The sequence below is a fragment of the Malaclemys terrapin genome, chromosome 4 (genome assembly GCF_027887155.1).
Source record: "Malaclemys terrapin pileata isolate rMalTer1 chromosome 4, rMalTer1.hap1, whole genome shotgun sequence".
Classification (NCBI taxonomy): Eukaryota; Metazoa; Chordata; order Testudines; family Emydidae; genus Malaclemys; species Malaclemys terrapin.
Genome location: NC_071508.1, coordinates 81,649,624 through 81,668,673, shown reverse-complemented (window position 1 = coordinate 81,668,673; position 19,050 = coordinate 81,649,624). Strand labels below are relative to the sequence as shown.

At 45.8% G+C, this 19,050-nt stretch overlaps 1 protein-coding gene across 4 annotated transcripts in view; it reads right to left on the bottom strand.

Annotated features, from left to right (window-relative positions):
• CSTPP1 (centriolar satellite-associated tubulin polyglutamylase complex regulator 1) overlaps positions 1-19,050 on the bottom strand; it is a 157,984-nt gene that overhangs the window by 116,337 nt on the left and 22,597 nt on the right. For all 4 annotated transcript variants that reach the window (XM_054028297.1, XM_054028298.1, XM_054028296.1 and 1 more), the window contains exon 2: positions 16,040-16,142. In XM_054028297.1, the coding sequence (XP_053884272.1) occupies positions 16,040-16,067 (28 nt within the window). In that variant the 5' untranslated portion in view covers positions 16,068-16,142. The remainder of the gene's footprint in view (positions 1-16,039; positions 16,143-19,050) is intronic.

The window sequence follows — 19,050 nt, the reverse complement described above, 5'->3', positions numbered from 1 at the left end:
GTTGACTAAGTGCAGAGACTATGTCGATCGTTGATCTACCAGCACAGAAGCAACACTGACTCTTTGGAAATACGCATTCTCAAAAGACTGCAAGTTCTTGCTGAGCGATCCATGCAAATACCTTACCAGGAGGAACATTAAGGATGGAGATTTCTCTGTAGATGTTGCAATCACTCTGATCGTCTCTGTTCTTATACGTTATGCTGCTGACATCCTCATATCTTCTGGTACCCGTCCTTCACTTCAGCAAGCAAGCAAGACATTACGCAGATGGTTAAGCACAACCTGTCCTCCTTTGTTTCAGTACTTTAGCTGGAATTCCATCTTTTCCTGTAGCCTTTCCCAGTGCTTGGGAGACAGGTGCCTTTTCAAGCTCATTTATAAATAGTTCTATATCAAGTTCTTCAACAGTCAGGAGCACTAGGACTCGCATTTACCACTGTTTCTGAAGCAGTGCTTTCACATGAATAGAGTTTGCAATAGTGTTCCACACAATGTTGCGTCTGTTTGCTTCTTCAATGATGATGTCTCCATTAAGTGACTTGAGTGGGACAGCCTTCTTGACTGAAGGACCTATTTCTTTCTTGATTTCATCGTACATACCTCTTAGATCTCCATTCTCAATGGATGTTTGAGCCAGTATGATTGAGCACATTGACTTGATGTGTGTGACAATGCACTCTTAGCCAATCTGCAGTTACCACACGTATCAGGAGAAGGGTTCATGTGTGAAGCAAAATCACAGCATATCTCCACCAACACCTGCAAGCATTTCTTCAGAGTATGCTGCAAACCAGTCTATCTTGTATAGAGCTTCTACCAAGAGCAAAAGTTGCAGTATGTAGATATTCATTCTGTGCGTGTTCCATGATGCATCTGCATTCAATGGGGAGAGACAAATCAATGACACAGCTTTCCAGAGATTCATAATGAATTGGAGAGACCTTCCTTGGTCTTTTGTGTTGTTGCCGTTAATGCATAGGCAACAGTTTTGATATGATAGAATTTCCATAGTGAAAGGCTTATTTGCAGCATATAAGCACATGGTCTGCATCACAGCCTGCACTGTGAAAACAGAGTATGTAGAACATTCTGTAGTTTTTTTTTCCTACAGGTGACAATTAAATACAGTTGGTGCCTGCGTCCACATTTGGGGTGCCTCCAAGACTTTCTGGTGATGACCACCTTGGAAGCAGATGTTTGTAATGCACAGTCTTAGGTGGGTGCATATCTCCAGGAGTCTGTGTCCCTTTTCATTCATTTTTCCTACTCCTTGGTGGCCAATCTGAGTTGGCTCTATTGCTGAGGTCTCCTCATAGATGGAGTCACTTTCTCAGTGCTAGCTTATTGATGACCCTTTCGCGTTGCTGACAGAACAAGTCCTTTTCTTCAGCTATGGAAGAACTTTGAGGCATATGTACTGATGATTATGGCAAAGCCACCCGTGGTAGATATTCTTGTGATAGGATATGTTCTGATGTCGCATGAGGACATTCAACCACCCGTCCTAATACATTTTTGACTGCAGAACCTAACCAATGCTCATTGGTCTTGTTTGCCCTTTTCACACCGGAAAAAGGTGTAATGCATCTTGTGTGGGGAGCCTGTGTCAGAGAGCAGTTACATTGATGTCAGCTTCTCCAGCTCTCTGTCAATAATGGCAGACTTCCTAAGTCACTGAACTCCTCTAGATCATTTGATATACTAGTGCATATTGTTCTCACATTCCAACAAACAAGTTTGAAGAAGGCAACCATTGTATCCAAACTTTTGGCATGTACACCTAGGCAGAAAACAATAGGGAGGTAGAGGTTTGTGTTAGGACCAGAACATCCCCTTCTGTGGTACTGATGAGGCCCAAAGGCTTGGAGTCATCTGGAAACAGCACAGATGCAGGAAATGCTGGAGGGCAGAGCTGAGTTGCAGCAAATTTGGTTCAGGGTTTTCTTCCCCTGCCTTTGTTCAGCCAAGAACTAGCTGCAAGGTAACAGCACCAGATAGAGTTTCTCCTTTCTGGATACTGCTTTCCTTTCCAATGGGTATCTGGCATCCCCCCCATCACTCAGCAGGTATAGTCCCTAAACACCCAAACCACAGCAGCCTGTACAGTTACATGATACCAGTAGCAGGCCTCACATACTGGATGTGATTCCACAAATAATGCAGATGATGAAATAAATGCACGCATAAAAGAAGGTTTATTTGCAGTGAGAGTCTCTCTCAGCAGAAAAACAACATGGGAGACAGAGCGCATGTGCGCACACCTTTCAGCAGTTATCTTTACATAGAAAACACAAGTTAGTAAATGAGGGGTCACAGACAGATCTGGAGTACTAACTTTAGCTTTTGGACAATGAGACTTGACAATCTAGCACTCCCAATCAACAAGTCGGAATAATTTCTCTTTTTTGATTTATTTGATTACACATAGCTGGATTCATCTGGATGTTTGTTCACGTATAAAATCTGCAAGTAAGTGGGAAGTAGCAGCCCCGTTTTCCAATATTTTGTAAACATATTTTGGAGAACATAAAATCTGTACAGGAAAATTGCTGGGTGTTAGTCCCATGAACATAAGCAATCTGCCAAAGAAAAGGACAGTGTATTTGCCTAGTTTAATAGACCAGTACTTATTGGGACGGCTGCTAAGGAGGAAGCAACACTAAAGTGAAATGAGGGTTCCATCACCCTGTATGTGGGATGTGCAAGTTGCTGCTGCTGCTGCTATCAAACTATCCTATAGCATATGCGTCTCCATTCAGATGGCAAATCCACTTCTTCTGCCTGAAACTAGTTTAGTTTAGTCACAAAGTGAATCTGAGCTATGAACCCTAATTCCCCAAATCCATTTCCATGAACATTTGTATAAACCTTCACTGGGAAAAATGTTTTCAAAAAGCACAGGTGGTGAATTGAAATTCAGTTTCTGAAGGAAGCAAATAACTTTCCCCCATCTTTAAGCAAGACAAAGATATAGTGACCTTCCCATTCCACTGCAAGTATTCTCTCCATTGGAACCGTTGGAAGTAATACGAGTACATTGCAGAAGTCTGCAACCCCTTCTCTACCATACTCTGTGGCAAGATTTTCAAAGGGCTGGATTAGATCCTCTCTTTCTGAGTGGCTTATTCACATGTGCTGCAAGATCCACCCTTACTCTGACACCTTAAACACAGCAGAACTGCCTGTCTTCATGCGAATGTATCAGCCTCTTTCCACCGATAACTGGAGTGAAGAAGTGGCAGATTCCTGCCAGCCAGCGGTGCCCTTAGGGAGCAGCGAACCACAGCTAACACAGCTAACCTGTCAAGAATCAGCAGCACACAATCCCAGTGGAGATTTCTAGCCAAAAGGCTTGTTTCACAGCCAGGTTGCTGACAGCAGTAGTTTCACATCTGTCACATGGCTCACTGCAGCCAGGCAGTCCGCGTGTCATAACCCTGTCATTTCTTCACTAGAGCAGACGAGATGCAGGGATCTGGTGGGTGTTTGAGGCGCTGAGTGAATATTGTCGTCTTTGCAATAGTTGAAGAGATTATATTTGAGAGAGAGAGAGAGAGAGAGAGAGAAGGAAAAACTGGGCGTATTTGCTTTGGGGCTCCCTGGCATAGATCATGTGGGAGAAATTCAAGAGCCTCATCAACTCCTGAAAATGTGAACCAAAATTTAAAACAATGCTTCCAATCTAACTAAATAGTTTTAATTATGACAGCAATCCGGTTCTTCAGCTCTGAGGGTTTCTCTTTCCCACCCAAAGTGGATCATCAGTGCCCTGAAGATTTCCCACCACCACCATTGTTTTTAATTATTTGTACTACAGTAGCACACACAAGCCCTCACCAGGATTGGTGCCCCATCATGCTAGGTCCTTTAAAGCACAGAGGAAGGCATAGTCATTGCCCTGAAGAGTTTACAATCTAATCTCAAACAAGCCAGAAGACATCAGTGATGGAAGGGGGAGGAAAGATGACAGTGACAGTTATAAGAACACATGGTTATATAGGTTAATGACATGCCCAGACTCATGGTTCCAAGTCAGCTGAAAGCGCTTTTCTTTTTTCCTTTTATAAATAAATTAAGTCAGCTGACCCCATCTGCCACTCAATTTATGGCTAATTTCTTGTTGGCAACACAACAAAAGTGGGTTATGAGGAGGCATCTGAAGAGGAAGAATGCAGTGTTCTTATATATTAGTTCAGTTAATTTCATGCATGGAACAGCATGGAAGAAAGCAGAAAGCCATTTGTGGGAGAAGAGAAAACATAAGCAATCAACACTGGCATCACTGGTGGAGCCAGAGATGGGCAAGAAAGCAATATATAAAGAGATGTCAGCAAATAGGTAGGTTGTATGTATCTGATGTGTTGAGGGAGCTTCTTTCCCCTCGTTGCAGTGCCTTAAATGTCAAGGGAAAGTCGAGATCAAGAAACGACATGATCAATAATGTATAGAAGGAAAAAGTCCCTTTAATATGAATAGAAGTCAAGCTTGTTGAAGTAAAATAGCATTAGCCTAATTGCATGGAAGGTTTCAGGGAAGTCTGCATTTCATGGAGATTCAAAATCAAAGAGATTTCTGGGATTTTTAATGAATAAATATCAGTAGCCTCTCAGAAGATCAGTAAAATCAGGGCTGATCATGAGAGACGAAGAGCTGTGCTCTTAAATCTATGAGAGACAGGTCGATTAATTTGCAAAAGGATGAACTGAGCCCTATTCCTGTAATAGCCAATAGTGTGTTAGAACAGGAGCCTCAGGGAACTCTCAAGACTGAAAGCAGATGTCCATATGATTGGGACAAATGAGACTAGGGAAGGAAACATGCTAAAAACATATTAAATGCTTTCCTGATATTAGTTGCTCACATAAGCAGTTTCTGTAAATGGCACAAAGATGTTATGTGATCATGAAGGGGATGGTTAGGAGCTGTGCCATGGCAAATGAGAGGATGGTGCACACTCTAAGATGTGGTGCACACTCAAAAAAGTTTGGGAACTTCTGGCTCGGAAACGTAATCCTGTATCTCTCATTCCTCCTCACCACACTCACTTGATTCTTTTCCTCTAGTATTTACAAACTGGAGAACACAGTACCCAGGCACTTAACACACATACCATTGCTTCTCCAGACTGACCCTGCTGGTCTTACAAAACCCTGGCTTTGTCTCTCACTCTCCATGCTAAAGTAGGGAAGGCTAAGAGGAGTGGGAAAAAGGGGCCAGAAAGCCACACATGAGTCCTCCCATCTCACCTTAAATAGTGTGCACACGTTTCAAAGGGAGTGTTTGCCAATCCCCTCACCTAGAGGAAGTTACAGCAATAGGAGGTTCATTGGAAGGGAGGATAATAATGGAGGGAAAAACAAGTCTTTCAGATTGGCACAAATTCTATTTATGCTCAAAGATATTGGAGTTCCTTATCAAACTGACCCGCTTGGCAGAGCTCTAGCACGTAAGGGACGGTCTACTCTGCAATTGGGAGTGTGACTGTAGCACGTATAGATATATCTGAACTAGCTTTGATGTAGTTCAAAGCTAGCTTGCGTAAGAATAGCAGGGGGCAGTACAGGCGGCGCTCACTTGAGTATCTACTCAGGATCCTGGGAGGCATGGCTAGCCCATGCCCCCCACTTGTGCTGCCTCAACTCCACTATTGTTGCTCAAGCTAGCTGTAGTCTAGATAGATCTAAGTGAGCTTGGGTATGTTTACACATGCGGCGAACACACCTCCCAATTTCAAGGTAGACATACATTCAGCGTAAACCACTGGGCACAACCTGACCTTAGCTCCATGGGGGATTCAAGAGGGCAGGGGAAGCAAGTGAGATTGGGGAACCACAATAAGTTATTTTCCCATGATAGGCAGCTCCCTACACTGCTGAAATCTTGGTCTCTCCTTCTGATCAATTATTCTCCACTTACTCATAGACTCATAGACTTTAAGGTCAGAAGGGACCATTATGATCATCTGGTCTGACCCCCTGCATGCTGCAGGCCGCAAGACCCTTCCCTGGACTCTGCCGTTGAAGTCCCCAATCCTGTGTTTTAGTGACTTCAATCGGCTGAGACCCTCCTGCTAGTGATCCCTGCCCCATGCTGCGGAGGAAGGCGAAAAACCTCCAGAGGCTCAGCCAATCTACCCTGGAGGAAAATTCCTTCCCGACCCCAAATATGGCGATCAGTAATACCCCGAGCATATAGGCAAGAGTCTCTAGCCTGACCCTTGCTGGCCATTATGCTATTCATGTACCATTGCTTGGTTTTCCTTGGCTACTATGTTTTACCATTAAACCATTCCCTCCATAAACTTATCCAACTTAATCTTAAAACCAGACAGGTCCGTCGCCCCCACCGTTTCCCTCGGAAGGCCGTTCCAATATTTCACCCCTCTGACGGTCAGAAACCTTCGTCTAATTTCAAGCCTGAACTTCCCCCCGGCCAGTTTATATCCATTCGTTCTCGTGTCCACATTAGTACTAAGCTGGAATAATTCCTCTCCCTCCCTTGTATTAACCCCTCTGATATATTTGAAGATAGCAATCATATCTCCCCTCAGCCTTCGCTTTGTCAGACTAAACAACCCAAGCTCCTCTAATCTCTTTTCATACGACAGGTTTTCCATTCCTCTGATCATCTTAGTCGCCCTTCTCTGCACCCGTTCCAGTTTGAGTTCATCTTTTTTAAACATGGGAGACCAGAACTGCACACAGTACTCCAAATGAGGTCTCACCAGCGCCTTATACAACGGAAGCAGGACCTCCCTATCCCTACTAGATATACCTCGCCTAATACATCCCAAGACCGCATTGGCTTTTTTCACCGCCACGTCACATTGTCGACTCATAGTCATCCTGCGGTCCACAAGGACCCGTAGGTCCTTCTCCTCTTCCGTTACTTCTAACCAATGTGTCCCCATCTTGTAACTAAAATTGTTATTATTCATCCCCAAGTGCATCACCTTACACTTTTCACTATTAAATTTCATCCTATTTCTGATACTCCAATTCACAAGCTCATTCAAGTCTCCCTGCAGAATATCCCTATCCTCCTCCGAGTTTGCAACTCCTCCCACCTTCGTATCATCCGCAAACTTTATCAGCCCACTCTTGCAATTGGTCCCGAGGTCAGTTATAAATAGATTAAATAAAATGGGTCCCAAAACCGAACCTTGAGGCACTCCACTAGTAACCTCCCTCCAACCCGACAATTCACCCTTTAATACGACCTGCTGCATTCTCCCCATTAACCAATTCCTTATCCACCTCTGGATTTTCATATCGATCCCCATGTTTTTCATTTTAACCAATAATTCCTCGTGGGGTACTGTATCAAACGCTTTACTGAAATCCAGGTATATTAGGTCCACCGCATTTCCCTTATCTAATAAGTCCGTTACTTTCTCAAAGAAGGAGATCAGATTCGTTTGGCACGATCTGCCCTTCGTAAAACCATGCTGTAATTTATCGCATTTGCCATTAACCTCAAGGTCCTCAACTAGTTTCTCTTTCAGAATCTTCTCCAGCACCTTGCACACTACTGATGTTAAACTAACTATAGTTACCTGGGTCACTTTTTTTCCCTTTCTTGAAAATAGGAACCACATTGGCTATTCTCCAGTCTAACGGGACCACCCCCGAGTTTACAGATTCATTAAATATAATCGCTAATGGGCCTGCTATTTCCCGCGCCAATTCCTTCAATATTCTCGGATGAAGATCGTCCGGTCCACCCGACTTAGTCCCATTAAGGCGTTCTAGTTTTGTTTCTACCTCGGATGCGGTAATCCCCCATCCTGTATGCCCCTCTGTAACGGTGCTAGTATCCCTAATACCTTCATTGGCCTCATTAAACACCGATGCAAAATATTCATTGAGATATTGCGCCATGCCTAGATTATCTTTAATCTCCTCTCCGGCTATAGTCTTCAGCGGTCCCACTTCTTCTTTCTTTGCTTTCTTCCTATTTATATGGCTGTAAAACCTCTTGCTATTCTTTTAATTCCCCTTGCTAAGTCCAACTCTACATGGCCTTTCTCATTCTATCTCTACATTCTCTGACTTCACTAAGATAAGTTTCCTTACTGATCCCTCCCCTCTTCCACTCTTTGTACGCTTTCTGTTTTTTCCTAATCGCCCCTTTCAGTCGGTCGCTCATCCAGCTCGGTCTAAATCTCTTGCTTAGTAATCTTTTTCCCTTTTTGGGGATACAGGCCTCCGACAGCTCATGCATCTTTAACTTAAAGTAATCCCAGGCTTCTTCTGCCTTTAGATCCCTTAATACGTTTGCCCAATCCACTTCCCTTACCAGTCCCCTTAATTTGTTAAAATTGGCCTTTTTAAAATTATAAACCGTAGTCTTTGACTTAATTCTGGTACTCCTTCCATTTAGTTTAAACCGAATTAGCTCATGATCACTGGAGCCCAAGTTGTCCCCCACTACCACTTCCTCAACAAAGTCCTCACTACTTACCAGAATCAAATCTAAAATGGCCTCCCCCCTCGTCGGCTCAGCTACCACTTGATAAAGGAATTGATCAGCAAGCACATCTAGGAACATCTGAGCCCTATTATTGCTACTAGCGTTTGTTCCCCAATCTATATCCGGGAAGTTAAAGTCCCCCATAATTACACAGTTTCTATTAGTATTTACTTCCCTTAATACATTAAATAGTTCCTTATCCATATCCTGGGTCGATCCCGGCGGACTATAGCACACCCCAAGCACTATCCCCGGAGAGGCTCTAGTAGTCCTTTTACCCAGCTTGAGTATCGCCCAGACGGACTCCGTGTTATCTATTACATCCACTATTATTTCTTTACAGCTTATTTCACTATTGACATACAATGCCACCCCCCCACCTTTACCTTTATCCCGGTCTTTCCTAAACAGCGCATACCCCTCCATACCTGCATTCCAGTCGTGACTGCCATTCCACCACGTTTCAGTTATTCCTACGATATCTGGTTTCAATTCTCGGATCAAGAGCTCCAATTCCTCCATTTTATTACCTAGGCTTCTCGCATTGGTGTACAAACACCCTAATGTATGTCGTTTAGCCTGTCTCCCATTAGTAGCACTGTATGTTGCGGGCCTCTTTGTGTCCGTCCCCCCTGTCCTTCCTATGTCCAATCTCATCTCCCCGGCTATGTCTCCTCTTATTACACTCAGCTTTTCAGTACTGGAAACTGGCGTGGAGATTAACTGTGCATCTCCCAACCATCTCCCCAAACTTCCTAGTTTAAAGCTCTTTTGATAAGATGAGCCAGCCTCCCTCCCAGAAGTCTATTTCCTTCCCTACTCAGGTGAAGCCCATCCCGCGAGAACAGGTGTCTGTCCCCGAAAGCCTCCCAGTGGCCATACATCCCAAAGCCCTCCTTATAGCACCACTCCCTTAGCCAACTATTTATCCCCACAATCCTATCAGCCCTTTGCTGCCCTTCCCTCGGAACAGGCAGAATCCCACTAAAGATAACCTGAGCCTCTATCTCCTTGAGAGTCTTCCCCAGCCTGGCATAATCTCCCTTGATTCTCTCTAACGAGAACCTAGCCGTGTCATTTGTTCCTACATGAAGGATTATCAAGGGGTTCTTACCTGCTCCTTTTAGGATCCTTTTCAACCGCAGGTCCACATCGCGTATCTTTGCGCCCGGTAGACAGCACACCCTTCTGTTCTCCGGGTCCGCCCTGGTCACAGGCCTGTCCAATCTCCTCAGTAAAGAGTCTCCAATTACATACACCTGCCGTCGCCTGGCAACAGTGCGATCTAGTAATCTAGTCTCTGATCCCTCTAGTCCTGACCTGTGTCTGTTCCTATCTTCTCTTATGCTCCCCCTTATGCCTTCCTCTATCCTCTGGTGGCCCATAATTGGTGCTGTCTCCATCAACTCCTCCCCCTCTCTCTCGGGCTAGCCGCTCTTCTCTTCTTCCTCACCCTCCCAGCTTCAGTCACCACCTGCTGCCCCTCTACCTTGTTATCCAAACACTCAAACCTATTCCTGAGTTCTATTCCCCCCTCACTGGTCCTCCTTTTCCTTGGCCTGCTTCTCACAGTCACATGCTTCCACTTCCCTTGTTCTCCCCCTTCCATTCCCCTCTCGCGGTCATCTACTACTGCCTCCTTCTGCACCCTAGAGCCTTCCCCTTCAGCCCCGCCTTGCCTATCCTCCATCAGCTGCTCAAACCCCCGCCTAAACTCCACCAGGGTCTCTACCTGCATCTCCAGCCCCTTAATCTTTTCCTCCAGCAACACTATAAGGCGACACTTCATACACACATACCTTTGTTCCTGGTCTCCTGCTAGGACTATATACATACCACAGCTTCCACATGCAGCCATCTGCATTCTGTCTGCTGCTGCTGCTGGGCTCATGGCTGCTGCAGTCTGTGCCCACAGCACCTGGGGACACAGAGCACACACCACGGCCCGTGCCCTCCTGCCTCCCCCTTTACCTCCCCCTGCAAACTCCCTCTCAAACTCCCCTGTTAGCCGCCCTGTTTGCTGCCTCGGTGCCGCTGCTCGCACAATCTCCCACATTTCATATATCCCACATTGAGAGCTTTCACAACTATCAGAATTACTTCTTAGCCTATTTTTATTCCGATACTGGAGCACTGAATATGGCTTGCTAGCAATGGCAAGTTCTACTTTAATTACCAGAGAGAAAGGGACAGCAGCATCTGATAACTTCTTCCTGTCCTATGGAAACAGTCAACAGCTCTATGGAGAATTCAACATGAACACAAAAGCCCTCTGGTATTTCATACCCCCTTTTCAGGAGTATCAAGGAAACATGAACTCAGCTCAGGGCATCTTGATCTTTCAGAGCTGCACACGCTGGCAAATACTCATGTTCTACAGTGGCTTCACATTTACAGGCACAAATCATATTTGTTTGAAAATACCAAGAACCAAAAGAGTACCGTAGGCAAGGGTGGGACAAGAGCAGAATGGGAGGAGATGAGAGGGTCTGGGCAGCAGGATCCAACATGAAGAAATACTGCAGAGAAACGTTCTAAGAACAGTTTCAAAGAGATAGGGAGGGTCTCTTTCATCGTCATTCAATTTTTAAGTTACTGGTGACCAAAAGAAGTTTAAAAGGGCCCCGAGGAGTGAACTTGAAAGGAGATGCAAACCAAATCTGCTCTGGAAGAGTGCCTGGATAATGCCAGCTGGATGTGTCATAGCCTCCTCCCTCTCAACCCTGATAAAACAGAAGTCTGGTTGATAGGCGAAGGTCATTGTTTTGCTCACACTCTCTTCCTTCAAGTCCTTGCTTATTAAGGGAACTTATTCAGAGTTGATGAGGAAGGTTAACAATCTGAACATCACTTTTCACAGAAAGCCATATGCATCAGTCACAGTACGGTGTCTCCTACCTATATCATTTGCACAGGCTGAACCTTAAATTTGTCCCAATAACCTTATGACATAGATCCACTCATGCAATCCCCTCTTAGCAGGAGATTACTTGTGATCCAAGGACCGCCTGATGCCAACTGACAGAGGGCACAGGCATGCAGAAGGGTTACAGGGATCTCCTGGGTCTGGTAGCTACATATTAGTTTGCCAAAGAGGGTCACGTAAGGTCTCTACTGAAAGCCCGTGTCACATGGATTATCATAACCATTGTGAAATGTATGTACAGATAATATGTAAGGATTTGTGTGTGTGTGTACACACACACACACACACACACACACACACACACACACACAGAGTCTACAAACCGTGTTCTTAAAGTATGTAAGACAAGTCACCAAAAGGTGATAAACAGATTCTGTTCAGACAAGGGATAGGACGCACTTATCTCCCTGGCTGACCATTGTGTGTCTTACAATGGAAATCTATTTGCATATGGAATCACCAGCTAATCAAGATTGTGAAGAGGAGATTACAAAATCTACAGGAAGGAAGGAATACACAGCAGGAGGATGTCCAATTCATGACTAAGATCCAAGAAGTAGTCTGATATACCAGGAGAAGGCATGGAGACACCTGAGGTCCTCCACCTAGGAAGTGAACTGACATTGTGTTTGCATCATGAAAAAAGATCACAGCCGGCTTGGCTGAAGACACTTTGGGGTGAGCTAAACTTAATTAGACAAGAGGTGTCTTGATAGTTAAGATTAGCCTCTAGTATGCACGCTGTGATTTCATTTTATACATAATCTTTTGTTTCCAATATTCTTGCTTTCTGTCATTTGAATCTTTGTTCTTTCTTAAATTTATACTTCTCTCTATAAACCAATCTAAGGGCTGTGTGTTAATTGGAGCTGTGTTCTATGGTGTAACTGGTAAGCTGTGGTGTATTGTTCCTTTGGGATCAGCAGATCTGGTAACTGTGTGTGTGTCCAGTGATCAGTGTCTGGACACTGCAGGGGGACATTCAGAGGACTCGGGGATTGGAGTGTGCCTATTGCTAACCAGTAAAGAGAAAGTGGGACCTGCAGAGGCATGGAGGGAAGTGCTTGTGTTGCCAGGTACCAATAAAGTCAGGGAGCAGACAGATGGCAGGCACAGACAAGGCTTCTTCACGCTAAGGGCAGGTGGTGGTGAAGTGCCTCACAACCTTGGGTATCCACAGGAAGCACCATACTTCCATCACAGCAACTTGTTCATGACACAGAAGTACCCATGATCTTGTTATAGGCACCTTGTATTCTTGACACTGGCTGTTCATACAGAGGGACTATTTTTAGGGTTAAACCCGGGGGGGGAGAGGGTGGAAGTGTTAACCCCTTTCACCAAATCAAAATTCAAAATCAGGGTTAGGCCTGGAGAAAGAAAAAAAATGGGGAAAAAGTGTCCTTCAGACATCTAGGCACAACCTAGCCACACCCCCAGCAAAAAGGCCAATGGCTCAAATTTTCTTTGCTTTCTGTCAGTCAATATGCAAGTAAGAGGCCTTCAACTGGCCACTAAAGACTCACCACAAATGAAGGAGATGCTGGAGCTCCTGTCAAAGGAAGCCAAGGTTCCCCCATCACCTCCCACTATGTACTAGTTTGAATCCAATGACAGAACCTAACAATGGATTTTAATTTCTCTTTCTCCCTCCCTTGGAGAAATCAACTTCTAAGAAACATCACAATACACAAATAAGATAAAAATTATTTTTCCATTTTAGAATCAAGACAGACAACTTGAATTCCGGGTTCATGTCTTCTTTATTCTCTACACTACTGAGCACAATGCCAGAACTTGCAATGCCCCCTGGAATTGCATTTGCATTAATTTTGCCTGATTTTTAAACCCCAAACGTACTGTCTTTGGAAGAGGGAGGAGAGGCTGGCACCACTTGTTTGTTAAAACCCAGAATGGGAGGACAAAGACACATACTAGACGTCCTTGTTGAACTTCACCATGAAGAATGTCTGTACTCTGGTACCAGCTGTCTTTTAGGGATTCCACCATAACATCTTCAGGTCAGCAAGAAACCAGACATTAACTGAGGCTGTAAATCACTCCTCCAGACATTTCTTATTCTCTTCCTCACAATACTTTCAAAAACATCTTGAAATCTTCTTTTCTATGTGTCTTTAGTATGTGTCATGCTGATTCCATGTTTATATCTTCCATGTATATCTCGTTGTCCCCTTTAAGTCTTGCATTTTGCTACATCTCAGTTAGTTTTACTTCAATTTTTAAGAGGCTGGACTTTTAAGGATCACCTATGTTTTTATTGAATTGTATATTGTTTTTAGATGCAGGCCACCTTGGTAGGGTGCTTTATAAATACAGTAGTTACTAGTAGGATGACTGCAGTGAGTGTATAATCTACCTGCAGAACTCATTGCCATTATATATCAGTGAAGCTATAAGTAAATATAATTCCATAAAAGGGCTGGACAGCTACATGGATAAGGAGACCATTCACAGTTATGTTAAGAAAGATAATTTTATAAAGTGATATAAATCCATATGCTTCAGCGCATAAATCAACTACAAGCTGTTATGGGTTAGAAAGAAATTTACCCTACAGGCAGGTTATTTTATAATAATCCACTATGCAGTATTTTACATTTCTATCTGAGGCATCTGGTATCAGACTATGTCTGAGACAGAGGAGCATTACTGTCCAAATCAATTATGTGATTTTGGATGAGGTTTCTGAATTGACACTATCTTGGCCAAAACAGGGAAGCTCGTAACTGCTGTCTAGCCAATCATAACACAGTTAGCAGTCATCTATACCACCAGAACACATCAGCCTATACTACAAGGAGGCATCCCAATGAACCAAACCCACATTTGTATTGTGTTGCTGTGGGATGTATGTTCCGAGACAGTTTATACTAAAGGTTCTCTACAGAATAAAGCTGTTACGTTTGAAAAGTGCATGTTCCACAAATGCAGAGATTTTGGTGCAGCCCCTCACCTTCTTCCTACTAATCTGGGTTTTTGGGGTCACTTGAGATCAGTGATCATCACCATTGTGGCTATGCTGAGCCATATATAATAGTTATTGGGTCTGGAAGAGCCAGGCAACAGCATACCAAGCAAATAAAGGGAGCTTTACAAGAACCAGACTGTGACAGTCCTTGCTTGGAAGTTGGTTGGTAGCTTTGCCTAGTGGTCAGGGCTTAGGCCCATGACCTGCAGGGGGGATGTTAGTAGCCCTCCCACTCCACGAGGCTCCAACCCACAGCCCTTTGAGGGCTATCAGTGATCTGACAGCCAGGGGCTGATTAAGGCTGCCCTCCCTGGGCCACTTCCTATCACACTCCCTGCAACTGTCCCAAAGTCACCGTCTGGGTTTTGGTGTCATGAAGAGCATCCTCTCACCACAAGGCACCTACTGAAAGCTGCATGTACCATGGTAGCTCTCTTCCTCTCTTGGGCAGCAATTGCCTCCTTCTGAAGTATGGCCCACCCTCCTGGGCCAGCTCAGGCCTAGGGATTTCCCTTCTGGGGTAGTCCAAACAAAGTAAAGGGGAATTAACAAAACTGAGTCCATATGAGGGGGGGGGGGGAATGCTTCCCTCTCAGGCTGTCTCTCTAGCAGGTCTCCCATCCCTCAGGAGGGACCTTTTGGCAGTTGTCTTCAGGAGAGATTCTGCCTTTCCATCAGCTCTCCTGTGCTGGGGTTGCAGGTCTGCTCTCTTCCATGGTCTGCCACCAAATGAGCTGCTCCCCTGCCTGTTAACTCCAACTCCAGTTGGAGCATTTCCTACATATGTGGCAGGCCAGGACTGTCTGAGTCCAGATTAGTTCCTTAACCCCTGGCTGCCCAGAGTGGGGTTTGTGTACTCCATCACAGACACAAAACTAAAAGAACAGCTGGGACAAGACTGAACAGCACAATGGATAATTCAGAGAGAGAGGAGGACAGCTGGTACCAGAGCAAGGACACTGATGGGAATCAGAGGGATGAGGTACCACAGGGAACCAGTCCTTTTACCATAGACTCATCTACTAAAGAGAGCTACTATACACAGAGGTCTTGAAATATGTCCCATATCCCATTTCCTCTGTTTGGGATTATGAAAAAGAAGAGGGCCTGGAGACCTGGCTTGGCAGCTCAGCAAGAGTCAGTCTCAAGATATTAAAATGCAACCTTCCTCTCTCTGTCCCAGTCCATTTTCTTTCAGAACATCTGCCCAGGCCCACTACAGTCTTCAATGGGAAAGAGTGTATTGCTGGTACAACTAGAGACTTCCCCTTTTTCCCTGTCTGTGAACGAGAGCATGAATTAAAAAATAAATTGCTATCAAAGATAGATATTATTTGATGACCCAGATACAGTAGTAAAACAGAGAACAGAAGTCCTATCTGGGCCAAATTCAGCCTCAGAATAAGCAAGCACAACTGGTGAAGCCAATGGAGTTGCCCCGCTTTTAAATCAGGTCTGAATTTGACCCATTGTCCTGAATAAGCACGTCTCTGAAACATGCTCAGGCAGCCCTTGGCTAACCTACTCAACTCCAACATTCACTGCCACAACATAATCAGCATGTATCCAGTTCCATTCTCCATGTACCCTGCTTGCTTCCAAGAGCCTCCCTCAGGGTGGTCCTATTGGCAGACTCCTGATGTACTTACTATTCAGTGAAGAATCTGGCAATGCCATACTGACTAATATCTTCTCTGTTCTCCAGCAGCTGGCTCACTGCATCCTCCATGTACGTGAGGACATGTCTCTGAGCTACAAACAAAAGAGAAAGAGAGAGATTAAAATACAAGGGGCTTGCAAAGCCCAGAGCCAGGCCAGGCTATTAGTGTACATCCTTGCCTGGCTATTAGCACTTGTTCTCGCTGCGTAGAGAGAGACAAGCAGAGGTTCTCATTCTGTTAAGTATTACTTCTGAGGGCATTGTGCCAAAAAATTAAAAATTCTGCAGAAAAAAATTAAAAATGTTGTGCCTTTTATTTTTCAATAAATAAATGCAGAGGCTCCAGCATAGCAGTGGAAAGCACAGGCCACTGGCTGTACGAAGGTGGAGGATCACCCTGCAGCCTCCTCACTCCCAGGACACGGACTCAGTGGTGAGGCTGCACTCGAACCAGACACAGCACTAGGCCTGGGCCTGCCCCAGAAAAATCCTGGGGCCCTGCCCCTCTGCACCAGGCACGCCAGGTGTGGGGCAGGCAGGCTCAACCAGGCAAAATCCAAGTGTGGAGGGGCTCAGTGTGGGGGGATCCAGGTGTGGGGTGAGAGAATTCTGTATGGGACAATCTGGGTGCAGGCAGCTCCGTGGGGGGGAGAATAAATATGGTTGGTGAAATAGCAGACTTAAATTCTGCTTCTCCCCTCTGGCTACACAAAGTTACTCATTTATGCACTGGTGACCCTTCTTTAATCTTTCTAGGTTTTGGAGATGAAGGGGGCAGATGAGGGTTGCAGCACAGCCAGTTTTGAAACCGTGCACCATTAAATGCCTGGTAGGGACCCTCTAGAAGCCTGTATTGCAACAACCTTCCCTACACAGATTATAAATACCATACTGTAGGACTCTAGTAGGGTTGCTGCAGAGCTTACCAAGGTCCTCCAACCTCATCTTTCAGGGGCTGTGCATTGTTTTAAATGCTGGTCTGTAGAAAAAAATTTCTGGAAGATACAAATCAAAGCACTTCTGTCCTCCTGAAAGCACCAAAAGGGATGTTCTGAGGGAACTGGGTGCAGTGCTGGGTGATATCTACACACCTTGACAGGAGTGCTGGATCTGTCATTATCTAACAAAAGAATGCTACTTGTCTGTGATAAACATTGGAGGCAGAAACAACTTGGTACAATACATTAATCATCTCACTGCTTCCACAAAGGGCAAGGAGAGCACAAGCAGTGCAGATACCAAAGGGAAATAGTGTGGATCTGTCACTCAACCTCTTTGAGAACTGAACCAGAGCAGAAAAAAGTCTGGGCTGATGCTTCACCTAGCAAGAGGAAGGGTTGCCAAATCCATGAGTTCAACAATCAGGAGCCAAACCACAACAAAGAAAGGAGAACCATTCCCAATCTAAAGCGCACACGAACCCTGTTCCCAATGCACACACTCCTATCCCAGACAAGTACATTATAGCACCGCTGCAAGTAGCAGCCTGTCCTGAAAAGAGCAGGAAAATATCCTCAGGGTAGGGATGGCAGAGGCTGTGCTTGCTCTTTACCAATCTGTTCCAGACTCAATGGCATCACTCCTTCACCCGCAATCAATCGGCTTTAGAACCACATCAGAGTTCAACAATCCACTTAAACACAAATTCAAGCCCTTGGTAAGTATCAAGTATGCCCCACCCATACTCGGTACATTTCATCTTGGTGTGGGGCAGGTGGAGCTCAAAAGATGCCTGGAAAACATTATTCCGAATGGGTACAATGATAAAAAGTTCACACTAGCACTAACTGCTGTCAGGGGATTTCTCCGCCTATGACGCTTTTCAGATTCAGTACAATGGCAGAATGGGTTAAGCATACCCTGAAAAATACCTTGCAGCTGATAGTAAGATGGTGAGCCATAGGTTCAAAGATGTTATCCGGTAATAAAAGATACAGGGCGTAACTTAATTTAATTATTTTAATGCAAAGGAACACATTTTAATTTATGAGAGTGATTAAAGAAAAATAGCTCTGCGCACCTGTGTCCCCTGAGGGAGGAATGAGTCCGTGCAGCTCAGTCACACTCTTAAGGCCTTGGCTACACTTGCAGATGTACAGCGCTGTGAGTTAAACCTGACTTCGTGCAGCTGAGTAGGGAGAGCACTGTAGTCTGTCCACACTGACAGCTGCCCAGCGCACTGTCGTGGCCACATTTGCGGCAATTGCAGCGCTATTGAGAGTGGTGCATTATGGGCAGCTATCCCACAGAGCACCTTTTCCCATACTGGGGCCATGGGTTGTGGGAAGGGGGCATGGGTGTGGGGGATTCTGGGTCCTGTCCCAATGCCCCGTGATGCATCACTTCGCATCCCAGAAATCCCTTTGTTTCCGTCCACCTTTGGCGCCATCTTTCAACGGTTTCTGTGCAGCGCGATCTGTCTGCAGGAAATGGAGTCCAAACTGCTGAGGCGTATGCTGACAAGTCTCGCCAGCAGGGCCAGTTCCAGGCACCAGCCGACCAAGCTCGTGCTTGGGGTGGCACCTTGGGCCGGGGCAGCGCTCAGGTTTTTATTCATTTATTTATTGGGCGGGGGCTGGTGCGGCGTGGCACTGGCCGGGCGCTTGGAGGGGGGGTGGGAGTTGGCGCGGCGCTGGGGGGCGGAGGCTGGCGCTCGGAGGAGGGGCGGGGGTTGGCGCGGCGCTGGGGGGCGGGGGCTGGCACTCAGAGGAGGGGCGGGAGTTGGTATGGCGCGGCACTGGGGGGGGCTGGCGCTCAGAGGAGGGGCGGGAGTTGGCGCGGCACTGGGGGGGCGGGGGCTGGCGCTCAGAGGAGGGGCGGGGGTTAGCACGACGCGGCGCTGGGGGGGCGGGGGCTGGCGCGGTGCTCGGAGGGGACGTGGCTTCGGGCGGCGTGGCGTTCTGGGGGGCGGGGATTCAGGTGGCGGCGGGGATTTCAGCAGCACTGGGGGGGTACGGCGGTGCGGCGTGGCGCTCGCAGGGGGGGCGGGACTCTTCTTTT